Genomic DNA, 13,303 nt, shown 5'->3' with positions numbered 1-13,303 from the left:
GTTCACTTGTTCCTCAAATTCTGTCCTTCGCCTCTATGTAGAAGAAATATTGTATGCAATAGCTTCTTGAAGGTGCTGGACATGTACATATTATTGCTCTCTGGGGCCAGGGTTAGAGTGAGCGCTGTAGAAGTCTGTACAATTTGGGTCTACCCAGGGACTATCATACTCCCAGCACATTCCAGTACATACCTAACATTATTATGTGCATGTGAACTGATAATGCCTCCATGTGCATGGCGTGCTGTCAGTCAAAGACCCAAGATGGAATTATTGAAGTTATCTATTTATTTAACGTTTTCCTTTGATTTCTTGGAGTAGGGTGGGAACAATGTGTGTAACACATATGTTTTGTGGTTTACAGGAGTTGCTCAAACATCATCAAGCCACGAACTGTCCCACAAACTATTTTTTGAGAAACTTCCCAATGGATTGACAATGTGCAAGATCTGTGGCAGGGCTGTCTCACACATGAAGAATCATTTTACAACACATTCAAATGAGAAGGCTCAGTGCCCTGTCTGCTTTGTGTTTCGCTCTAGGCCAGACAACTTAAAGCGTCACATTAAAGCTGTGCACCCAGACTATCCTTTGTGACAGCTCTGACCCTTTTTAAACATTTTTTTTATCAGTATTGTGCACAAAATAATACTAATTTGAAAAGTGTGAGTTCTTTAAGCAGTAATCAAGCTCCCCCACCCTTTCTTATGAATGAATCTTGTTTCTCTAGCATCCAAAATTGAGACGTTGTCTGTCTATAATTTATGCTATGATCTATCATCACATCATCGGTTTCTTTTGTGCTTTCCAGCTGTATTTTAACCGCCACTCAAGATGTCAGACAACCATCAGGTTCCTGTTTTGCTTATTATGTGCCTACATTTTTTCTTTTCTTCTTCTGTACTCTATTAAATTTGTTATAAGAAATGGAACTTTCGACAGATTGTTTGGTGGATAAGACTATGTCATTGGCATCAGAATATTTCTTCTCTACAAGTATGTTGTGTTGGCACAACAGTTATGCATGTATAAGTCCCCTCTTGAAGTAGTGTTGTCTTTCCTGTAGACTCAAACATGTAGAGTAGTATTAGAGTGGCAGGTGCTGATCACAATCTTTTCCAAGCAAGTCACAAATATAATAATATACTTGAATCTACCCAAGCTGAATTTTTAAAACGTCCAAATTTTGAAGCATCTAAATTAAATCTTGGTATTGTACAACCTTTTGGTTTTACAATTATTCTAATTTTATCATTCACAGCCAGTGGTAATAAGTGCTACATTTTTTCTTTCTTTCTTTTCCAGGACTCCTTTATCCACAGGCAGAAGTTGAACTATCTATTGAAGACTTTACGCAAATGTTTGAGGACTTATCTCATGGACTAGCTAGATGTAAAATTTGCTGCAAAATAGTGACAGATAAGGAAAGACATCACAAAATGCATGCTCTTAAAAAGTACCCCTGTCCATTGTGCCCCCTCTCCCTAACCCGGGCTGATAATCTTAAGCGTCACATGCGCATGAAACACAAACTTACCCCTGAACAGATTAGTAGTGAAACCGATGGCCTCTCTACTCCGACTGATTCATAAATATTTGGAAATAGGGAGGAAAAATCATCTGATTTCATTGAAACCAGTATCTCAAATGGTTGTCATGTTTTGCATTACCATTTTATTGTTGGTTCAATTTATCGGAGTAACAGTGCCTTTTTAATCTTATGCTGCAACATTTCCAGCACTCCCTGTGTTTTGTTTCTGTAATGTAGTGCATTGGCAGTCCTGCAGTCTAGCTGCCATTGCATTGATGGTATATGTTTCTTACTTGAAAATTGCTGCCCATGCATCCTTATGTATGGTTGATACCAAAGGCATTAATTTAGTTCTCTACCCTATGACACATTGTACCTAATTTATTATCTAAGTTATTTATATTGACACTTGTGCTATGAATTTGTTGTAAATTTTTTAAAGAAATTTGTACTGTATGATCTTGATGCAAAGTAACTGAAAATGGGTATCTCATCTGAGCAAGTCTGTAAATTTTTTCTATCCATAATTTTAGTTTGTCTTTACCTAATCATTACTATTTTTGATCCCCTCTTTGTTCGCCCTGTCTCTTCCCTTTTGGTTTGAGTAGAGGCAAAAATGATGTTCAAGGCACTTCTGTTGATAAACAAAATATCATCATGCATTTCATTCATCACAACCATTTCATACTGAGCCATTATTCAGCAAATCTCCCTATGGTCTATGGTTTTTGGATGCTTTCTTTCTTTGTGTCCGTTTTATCTTGACTCCTTTTCCTTCTTTTAATTTCACTGCATTTTAAAAGTTTATTAGTCCCAGCGTTTTAAAATCTCTTTGATTTCTATGATAATTGGAATAGGAAATGTACAAATGTGTCTATATAAATTTTATCTTAGTTTTAGATATTTTCATGAACCTTACCTATATTTTTTTATTGAAATGTGGGAGAAGAGAGAGAAAGCTAGTGTCAGCGCCATAATTTATTGTTACGAAACTGACTTTGTGAGAAAGTTGGAGGATTTGTAAGGGACATAGCAATTTTATTGTGTGAATCTTCTGTGTCGACTTCTTCGTTCCTTAATGACGACCATCCAAGCTATATGTATATTTCTTTAGCTAAGCAATAAATTGTTTCGTGGCAACAGTATTATGAATGAGCCTCAATCTTTGTCTCCTAGTAATATACCAAAGCTCACCTATCCAATTGCCACTTCCAAGGGACTTGTTAATTTGCACATGATCTTCTATTTTCCTTCCATCATGGCTGTTAAGATTTTGCTTGTGTATGTATTTCTATTCTGGCATTCCTCTTTCATTCACAAGCTGCTACCTGTATCTGTTGATCGAGTTCTAAAAAAAAAAAATCAGAATCATTCAGTTTTTACCTTAGCATACATACATACATTCATTCATTCATTCATGTATTCTCAACTGCTGATCTCTGAAGGCAATGGAAAACCAATAGTTTTTGCTCTATTAAACATGTCGACAAATATGATGGGAAATAAAGTGAAAATATAGAGATCCAATGGCAGGAGGAGATCTTCAGAAATATCTAATGCTTAAGTTTTATCATCTAAGTTGACAGAGATTTTTCAGAGGAATGCTTGTTGAGTGGGGCCAAAAATGTATGTGATCAAATCAGTGAAAAACAGCACCTTGGTAAAATTTTGTTGTTGAATATCTGAATATACTCGAATACCAGTTATAAAGAACATTTCTATGTCTTAATTGTTCAGTGAATTTGACATCATTGTGTGAAAGTTGTGCATTGTCAAGGGGGCACAATACATTTGGGAGAGTGGCACCAATTTGTTTCCAAGCATTGTGTGCCTTGACAATTTTGTGCATATTTCTCTTCACACATGCTGCATTAAAATAGCAAAACATTTTTTTCTTTTAAATTTATACTTCCTATTTATTGTGTTTGAACGATTGGTTTACTTAGTCTTCAGATACAGCACAACTTCAAAGACTGGCCTCTAAATGTCATTGCTGCTGCATGTTTTTGTCAGAGTATCTCATTAAATGGGTGCAATATGCATGCTACTCAATACCTTCATCTATCATGTGGCTCGAGTTGCATCCTAAACATGTTCAAAGTCTTTTAAATTGATCTTATCATGGCTTCATCAGATTGGACATGAGCATATTACAGTTTTTAAAAATAAATGTAAATTTTGTAAGAAATTAAATTGTGAAGCGTTTTCCTAACTTTGTATGATAATATAGGGTAGAGCCAACCTCGAACTGCGTAAGCTGTTAAATGAGCAGACTGGATAGGGTAAAGGATCCTAAGTCTCTTAGACGGATCCTTTCTGCTGTGGAGTTAGACAAAAGGGAAAATGGATCAATCAAACTTAACAAGCATGTGTGGGTTTAAGAAATGGACGCTATAACCCCGAGGGGCGCTCGCAAAATGGTGTATGTCCTGTCCTGCCCCACCCTGCCCTTGGCTTCCTTTGCAGTGGTGGGCACGTCTCGTGAAGTTTCTCGCCGCCTCTCTGAGGCTCCTGGGGCTCCTTAGGCCGGGCCTTGTCCTGGACGGTGTCCTGGTCGGGGCGGGGCTGGCCCTTAGGCAGGGCCTGCGGGGCCTGCAGGGCCGGGCGAGGGCGGAGTGGGTCAGGGCATGGCCGGGGCGATGTACTGTTTGGTGTGCTGGAGAGTGGTGTGTGACGCTGGCGCTGGTCTCCCCGCACGGCTAGGCAAGGCACTCTCGGCCCTGGGCCATGGGCCATGGGCACGCAAACGGCAGCAGGGCTTGTCACTAACATTATAACCAGGGTATCCATTGTGACACACGGCCCTTTCTCCTTCGCAGGGTCTAAAGTGTGGCACATGCGGCTGACCTTTGAGCGGATCCAGGGGGTGGCCAACAACTTGCACCGCTGCCGACTGTGCGGCAAGGTGGTGACGCACGTCCGAAACCACTACCACGTGCACTTCCCCGGCCGCTTCGAGTGTCCCCTGTGCCACGCGACGTACACGCGCAGCGACAACTTGCGCACGCACTGCCGCTTCAAGCACCCGCTGTTCAACCCGGACCTCAGCAAGTTCGTCACGCGCCCGCCCACGGGCTCTCTGCCATCCCCGTCCTCCGCCCCGGCCTCCGTGGGAGCCCAGGACCTCGCCACCACCTCGAGGGGCGGGGGCTGCTCCGGCGGTGGGGGCGGCTCCGCTGGCAGTGGCCGGTCCAGCAGCTTGCGCGACTGGGAACGCGACCTCAAGCACATGGGGGACGGAGAGCGCGACAGGGTCGACAGGGACCGCGACCCCGAGGATGCCAGTGACAAATCCTCCTGAAGATTAGCCAGAGCGGGAGGAGGAGAACAGGCCCCGGACCTGGGCCTGGGCTTCTACTCTCGCTCTGTGTACGAAGCCTTTGGGCCAATGGCCGGCATGGGAATGGGCATGGGCTTCGGTGGGCTGCTCCATCCGTGGAGGGCCTGGTGGGACGCAAGGCAAATGGACTTCCACGCAGCCTCGACCCACCTCGGCCACCTCCCCGGGCCCGGCGCCCCTCCCTAAGTGCTCTTCTCTACCCCCTGGTGCATGGTGTAGCGTGGCGTAGCGTGGCGTAGCGTGGTGCCTCGATTGGGTTGCAACGGAGGCTGGGAGCCTCTTGCTGAAAGGAAGTGATTGGTATATGAGAAGAGGGCGCCCGTGGTTTGTTGCAACTTGAATGAGGAAACTGTCCCATTCTGTTCTGAATGCTGATGTTGAAATCGTTGTGGTCTTCTAGTTCTGTTTCTTCTCCTCTGAATTTTTTCGATGCAGCATTTTGTGATGGTATGTAGCATCACCTCTTCAAGAATGTTCTCATGGATGTGATGATGCTATTTTGTGTGTCAAAAATAAGTGAGGGTTGGAAATGGTTAACAATCACCGCGTTAATATTAGGATTACAGTTTATGTATCTCAGACCTTGTGTTTCAAGAACCTAACATCTATGCCTACAGTTTCCACATGAAGGCTAATATTTGTTTTTCATTATTCTAGAAATGTCTCAAGTACTTCAAAAATTCAAATTCAACATCAAACACATTTTCTTTGTCATGTTTGCATTAATCTCTGAATTTGAAATGCCACTCTTCTTGTTAATCCTTTAACGAACTTTTTCTAGTCTGAAAAAAAGAATTAACATATTATGTAAAGAATCTATATTTGTTACATAGTTTTCTCATTTTTTTTTCCTTTTCATTTCTTAACAGCCTTCTGGCTCCTTAGTTTTTCTTCTATCTCTGTACCACACACAATATTGTGTGTAATACATCGTACTTCATTAATGGGTGCATTGCACCTTTAATGTGCTCAGTATGACAAGCGCAACACTTATGCAAATCTCAATTTTTGTTTCTTTTTGACATTTTGAGTCAAATTTGGTTTAAGAAAGAGCGATGGTCGTTCCATTTGAAATAAACAATTTTTATATAGATAAATATGGATATATTATATAGACACACAATATATATACAAATATATATAAAGTTATATTTTTATTTTCGTTATTTCCATTGAAAAAGTGTTTGTTGATTTGTGCTCTTCTTACTTGCTATATAATAAGATGTTGTGTATGATTGTTACTCTGTATGTTTAAATGTATGCTGTGATTCATTTATATGTGTATAGACCTAATGTCTTGCAAATTAATCAAATTGTGTACCTTTTTCTATTAAACTCTTGTGCTATGTGCACTCAAGTCTATGTGTGTACTTATCTGTAATGTGGTTTTGTTAGTTAAAGCTTAAAGTGAATTTAACTGTCATTATACAATACTCATTTCTGGCCAAATCATGATATTTAAATATCTTATATCTTTTGAGGATGGTAACTGTCTACGCACAGCTCAAGTTAAGGCCCTGTATATACGCACTCAAAATGGATGTGTAATACACATGCATTAATATTGCTTGTACCAATTTTGAATTCTGTGAAGATGAGCTCAAATGATGCAAGTTTCAGTGGATAAGTTAGTCTGACCATCCCATTTTTGTGACCTTGTCATAGTTGGGTAGGTTTGTGTTTGTAGTCTAAGCCATGCCAATGACCAAAGTTCTTGCCTTAGTCCAGAGAAGTTCTGCGCAATGAAACCATTAAATTGGCACTGGACAAGGATGTGTGTATGTGTGTGTGTGGGGGGGGTACCTTTTTATACAAAAATAAAAACATGTGCATACTCACATATGCAGTGGGCCTCAATTGGAAGTAGTGTGACTAATGTACAAGTTTCTTTCAGCTTTGTTCGTAAACTTCAGAGACTGGATACTTGTGCTGTTTCCTTGTGATAAAGGTGCTGTTAGAAGCTGTGTACTTAACTGTAGGTCCTTTGCCAGTAGTTGTCGCAAATCTGAAACAAAGATTTGATACCTTTACTCTTTTGTGCTCAGTATCACATAGTGCAGTCAGCCCCTCAGTCAATATTGTGTATTGTAGTCGGCTTGGATGGATTTGCTTGCGCATATGTATATGTGTAGATTGGATATCTGTGTTTTGATTGGCTGTGACAGTACACAGAACGAAAAATGCTCTTTATGTATATATGTGAGTAGCTATTTCAACAAATTCAAGTTTTAATGGCTAGTGAGGAGTTTGCAGACGTTGTCACTTTGCAACAATGTTTTCAGAGACCCATTTTGATGTGGATATTAATATCCATACCAACATTCATAATCTCGTTTTACAACATTTTCTGTTTGTCTACCTACTTATGATGAAGTTTTATTTTCATTTTTGGCTGGTATAAAATTTTTCTCAAAAGCAGTAGAACAGATCTCTCAACTGAATGTAATGGCAGGCTGTTTCTTGAATAGTCGCAAGTATGCTTGTCTAACTTAATATAAGGTTGTGGTTCTGTTTTAATTATCCTGAAACAAAATTGGACTCCAATGGACTTTTCAGCATTGAATGGTCTGATGTATCTCTAATTGAGCTGTGCTTCAGTTATTTAAGATTTTGTGGATATTAACATGTGTGGTTCAAATATCTCCAATTAACTGAGAAAATAGTGCATTGGAGCGCCTTGCAACATTAGATTACTTATCAAGAAATTGGTCACAATAACGAATCTCTTTAAGGACTGCTTTTTGAGGCAGTCCCAATAAATGACTAAGTCTGGCTTACATCTTAATTTTTTTTGTGATTGTTTATGTGTTGCAACCACCTTAATGTATTGCCTGTTGGCTAGAAAACTGCAAAGGACTGAAAGAGACATCATACATAGGTATGCATTGGAGAATTTTGATCAACTACTTTAGGCTCAACTATACACTGAGCTATATGCTTTTATTATCAGCTGGTTGAGGTTGAATGCCAGTGCTATATCCCACATTTTGTACTGTTTGCACCATTCACTGTACTTACATTTTTTACATTACTACTTGTACATAATTTCAAGGCTGGTATCAATTAGTAAAGTAAGGTTCTCTGCATGAGAAACATCATTTGTTGTCTTCTAAAAATATTCAAATTATGCCCAACAAGAACAAGGATTGCCATTGTGTGGTAATAGCACTGCAATCAACAGTATGAATCAAATAATTTTTACTTAAATGTATAGGAACCATTAAGAACCATGTCAGAAGCACATGCTAAATGTATGGATCCATTTGCACCCAGCTTACTAAATTGTATTGTTTGATTGGATTTAATTTTCTGTGTTGGTAGATTTTAGATCTGCATGTACGTCCTTTAGGGACAGCTCAGAATAATGTTCTTTGCACCTGATTTTCTTGATGCATACGTATCTCATTTTGCCCATTCATTTTGATGCCATTCAGTTGCCACACTTGCAACAAACAAACATTGGACGGAATTTTACAAAACGAATAGTTGTTTTCTACTTTAGGGACCAGAATCTGTCTTTTAGCCATGTGAATAATGTTCGAAGTAGCTATTTATATTAGTTGGTCTCCCTTCTCTCAGTTTGAAAATTCTAAATTCTGGTCAATGGTGAATTTTCCTTTGATTTTTTCTTCTTCGTTATACTTCTTGGAGTCCCTGGTCGCGTATGGTATTCCATCATTTTGCAGTGTTTCATAGCTCTCTTTTTGTGGTTTTCAAGAGTTGTAATAATGTACATGCCAATAGCATTTAACCGATTTTTAAGACTGTGGAATGACTACCTTTTTGTGTTTATTGTTTGTGAAATTCTTATTGTTTGTTTCGACAGTTGGTGCTCATTATGTAAGGACCCATGTCAAGTGTGCAGTAACAAGGGTATTATTTTTAAAGGACTGATTTCCATCTTGTAATTTCAATTTTAAGAAGTGGTGTGAATCATTTTTATCGGAAAAATCTGTTTAGTTTGAGTGTGAGTATTTTCCTGTTCAATAACATTTTGGTTTATTGCGGATTTAGTGAATGTTACGAGTTTTAGGCTGTGTCGATCAACACTGGAATTATTCTCTTGTGGAGTGTTGGGATCTACATTTTGCTACCATTGGTTCACTTTCCCCGTTTCTCTTCTGTTATGTGTGCAGGTTCATAACTTACAACATCTATATCTATATCCACATAACATTAAAATATTTTCTAGGAAGACTCTTTTGTCTTTCACGCCAAAACTTAATACTTATCATTGTGATTTTGAAATGTATGTTAAGGAATCTGTGTCTTTTGCTATAAAACTAAAAACAAACAAAATGAATTCTTTGGCTTAAGATGTCATTTTATATTTAATATTTAGCAAGATATTTTGGGAAGAAGGAAATAGATCAAAAAGCGAATCAATCAGTGTAGTAAGCACCCAATAGGTTTAAGCGAACAAATTAAAAGCGGTCACCTACTGTTGCTGCAAGTGCTCTCTGTTGCTTTTCAATTGAAATGTCCCTTGAAGGGCACTTGCCAGCACAAAATAGTCAGTGTATCATATGCCATAAAAAGTAGCAAATTGGCTCTTTGATAATTGTAGGCTACTGAAATATCTCTCTAATATGCCCATATTGTGTAGCACTCTGGTCATGAGTCCTATACACTGAAATGAAAAGCGTGTAAGCTTTCTCTCCCTGTTAACAAACAACAGAACCATGTTAACATATGGCTTTGACCTTGACAGTTTAGAATTTATTCTTTTGATTGATAAGTACTTCTAAAATTTGTACATGTAACCGCAGGCTCACCATTCAGAAAGGTGATGGGGTTGCTAAACATGTAGTTTCACTCACATATTTCTGTGCATATGCCCATTGTGGGAAAAGAAAGGCAGGAAGATTACACGCTTCTTTTTCAAGGTATAAAATGTTTTCACTGTGTGTGATTATTTTCTCTTAACACTGTGAAAGATGGAACTCATTATAATTTAGGTATGGTCCAAATGATGAGAACTCCTTGCTCACTTGCACTAGTAACTTCCATGGATTAGCTGTTTGTCATATAGTATTTATTTGTATGGGAATTCCACTCAGTTTAGGAAGTGATGGAAATGTGAGTATGTGAAAGGATGGCTACGATTAATTATCGTCCACTAAAAATGTGATTTTATTCTATAGATGATATCAGTTATTATTGAACTACCATAAGTTACCAAGTATCAAAAACATTAATAATAATAATGCCTTTATGTTTCTTATGTGTTGTAATTAACTTTTTTTTTCTTTAATGCAAAGGGGAAGATTCTTTTCTTTTTTTTAATTTAGTGAAAGCTATGTTGATATCCGTCCAGCTGGTCTAGATTGTGAGGATTTTTTTAACTGTACAATTAAAATGGTATTAGGATGCAAAGTGTTGCTGGGCAAGTTGCCCTAAGGTCCACACTTTTATATGTAAAATATATTTATTTTTAACGAACCTGGTAAATGTTTTATTGAGAGGGGTAGATTGAGTGTAATATACGTTGTACATACTGTCAATACATCTTTGAAAAGCGTATAACTTTGTTAGTTTTGTAATGTATTAAGTAGATAATAAGCCATCATAAAAAGGGAGAAAGGTGAAACATTTAGTTATTCTTAAAGCTGAGCAGGTGGATTTTTCTTCTTTTGCTAATTTTTTTCTCTTCTGTTTGAATATTGCAATTGAACAACTATTTCAAGACAGCTCTTGTTGACTTACTCATGGCAGTGCAATGAAAGTGAGCTTATTAATTTAGTCAGTAAATCAACATCTTGGACCGATGTGATTAACACATGTGTTACTTACTCACACATTGACTTGAAACACTTTTTGAGATAACCATATTTCATTGACTCAGTTTCAGGTTCTTGCCTTAGTTCTGTTTTGTATGTGCAATAAGGAATAGTGGAATGCTTTTATACTTGTGTGTGATAAGGAGTTAAGGACAACTTGTGCCAAATATGCCAAATTTGATAGAATTAAAAAAAATTGAACAGGGTCTAAAGAAACATTTTGTCTTTTCTGTTGATTTTATTTTTCAATGTGATGTCAATGTGTTCAGTTTTACTCAATGCTGGCAGAGCCTGCTCATTTTTCTTTCCCTTCACTGGAATCTATCCGATCAGTAACAGTGCAAGTCAGGCATATTTTTGTTCGTAAGTTGTTAAGGATTGGAACGTTGCTGTGTCAAATCATGTGTTATCTTTAGAAGTAGACTACAGACATTCCTGGAGGCAACATAGGCTTGTCTCTTCTATGACATATTTGTACAGTTTGTGGTACCTGGATGTGGAATACTATCTAAGTCAGCTGTGGAACCAAACAAACTTTCACATTGTTCACATTGATTATGTATTATTTCTGAGCTTACTAATAAAACACATAAAATCATTTCCATTTGTTTTTGTTGTTATTCCCTACATCTCAGTTTTAGGAATGTGTGTGTGCAATTTCTTTCATTTAGTGCAACTTTACTTTTCTTTTTAGATCCTCCATTCGACACATACTTTAATTTATTTTTTTCATCAAGATGAAGGTGACACCAACTCCTATATTATCGACCTATATCTACCATGACTAATGTCACCGTAGCATCCAACGCCATTCACCATAAAAAGAAACCTCGCATTAAAAAAGGATAAACTGAAATATTTGTATTTACAACGTGTAGAGACGATGGAGACAAAAGGTTTACGAATGTGTCATTCTCATGTACACTTAATTTCTTTTTTTCAGCACTGCCTTTCTTTATATAAGTGTGATCTGGTTCTGTGGCAAGACCTAGTTTGTAGTTAGTGACTCTAGTTACCCCTTTGTGAAAATCTGTAAATAATTGTTGGCGGTGGTGAAGGGCGGCGGTACCGTCGAGCGGGAAATCCGGGGCAGACGTTTTCCCAAGTTCCCGAGGTACGCCGCTCTACGGTGAGGCGCTGTCAGCAGGCCGATTGCAAACTGTGTTACTGACGCACTGTCTTTCTCGCACTCACGGGCCGTTCCTAGGAGTGGGGGAGAGACAGCGACAAGGGAAGGCACTTTTCGGAATCAGCGTGCAGCACTCCGCCAGGGCTGCCAGGGGCGAGGTAGGCCGCGCGCCGCGCCGCTCAACCCGGGTTCATTGTGGTTCATTGTGGGCAGCTGCCGCATGCCCACTCTGCGACCGCGAAGACCTTCCGAGGCCAGTGTTGTGTTAGCGCGACGGACGGAAAATCCAGGGATGCTCCTTTTAGGAAGATGACTGCACTACGTTCAAGTTTCTGTTTGTTTTAATCTTTGATTCGGGGGAGGAGTGTGCTCACTTCCTGCGGATTATCTTCTTTGTCATTTACTTAGTTTTCTTCTTCTCAAACTATGTATGGTTTCCACAAGCAACTTGCTCTTCGGTGCTTCTGTGTTTCGGTGAAGGCGGTCTTTCTGTTCCATTATATCCTTGTCTGCACAGTCAAACGTAGATTTTTGCATGGCTTAAATTTACGCGTCCCGCGCGTTCGTCCTCGTGACTCTGTCACCCCGCCGGTCGACCTCGGGCCTCGTTCTTTACTTTTCTGTTTACCGGTAGTTTTGTCACTTCGGGGTGTAATGAAAGAGACCGCATGACGGCTGGCACGGCTTGCCTCGCTTTGCCGTTGTCGGGGTATAGGGTCCGCGCCGCCGAGCACCTGAGTGTCGCCGAGTTTCTAGAGGGCACACTATGGTCCTGGTTCTGTGATGAGAGAGAGAGACAGTGCGTTGCTTCGCGCTTGGCCGCCATGGGGTGGCATGGCCATGGCCGGGCGGGGCGGGCGGGGCTTGCAGAGCGTGTCGCGTGACCTGTCGTGCCATTATCTGTCCACAGACCAGCCGATGCAGCACCGCTACCGGCCGCTTGACCGGGCGCGCCCACAGGCCCGCACCTCCTACAAGTCGTCCTCGTACAAGGACATGTTCGAGCGGGTGCCGCCGCAGACGGTGCAGGACCGCGAAAAATGGCGTTGTCGGCAGTGCGGCAAGGAGGTGTCGAACCCATGGCACCACTCGCACACCCACCGCCAGGAGCGCTTCTACTGCCCGCAGTGCGGCAACTCGTACAACCGCATCGACTCGCTCAAGGCGCACTACCGCTCCGCGCACACGGGGCCGGGCACGCTGGGGCCCGGCCTGCACCTGCAGCCTCCGCCGCAACACCCGGCGCTGCCTTTGGCGCCGCCGCTGCCCATGGCGCCGCCGCACAGCGCGCACGGCACGCCCCACGGCACGCCGCCCAACCACAACTCGCACTAGGTGCCGCGGGCCTCCAAATGCTCCTGCCTGCCGTGTCTGATGGCCGACGCCTCCAGCGCCCTCTGGGCGCGAGGCAACAACAACTGGCCTGCCGCCGCCGCGGCCGCCGCGGCCGACGCCCGCCCCTACGGGCCGTACGGGCCGCCGCCACCGGGACAGTACCCCTTCGGGGGGCCTTACGGTGTCGC

General features: G+C 41.1%; 1 protein-coding gene across 4 annotated transcripts in view; it reads left to right on the top strand.

The window, feature by feature from the left end:
- LOC117654068 (sex determination protein fruitless-like) overlaps positions 1–13,130 on the top strand; it is a 32,686-nt gene extending 19,556 nt beyond the window's left edge. Inside the window, exon 5 of one of the 4 annotated variants that reach the window (XM_034400217.1) lies at positions 12,691–13,130. In XM_034400217.1, the coding sequence (XP_034256108.1) occupies positions 12,691–13,115 (425 nt within the window). In that variant the 3' untranslated portion in view covers positions 13,116–13,130. Of the gene's footprint in view, positions 1–364; positions 1,286–1,305; positions 2,677–4,350; positions 11,252–12,690 lie in introns of those variants that run through there. The other 3 variants (XM_034400216.1, XM_034400218.1, XM_034400221.1) reach the window with 3 other exon arrangements.
- The last annotated feature ends 173 nt before the right edge of the window (positions 13,131–13,303 follow it).

Source organism: Thrips palmi, unplaced genomic scaffold (assembly GCF_012932325.1).
Source record: "Thrips palmi isolate BJ-2018 unplaced genomic scaffold, TpBJ-2018v1 HiC_scaffold_10, whole genome shotgun sequence".
NCBI lineage: Eukaryota > Metazoa > Arthropoda > Insecta > Thysanoptera > Thripidae > Thrips > Thrips palmi.
The sequence above is the reverse complement of the archived record's forward strand: the minus strand, read 5'-3'. Positions and strand labels throughout refer to the sequence as shown.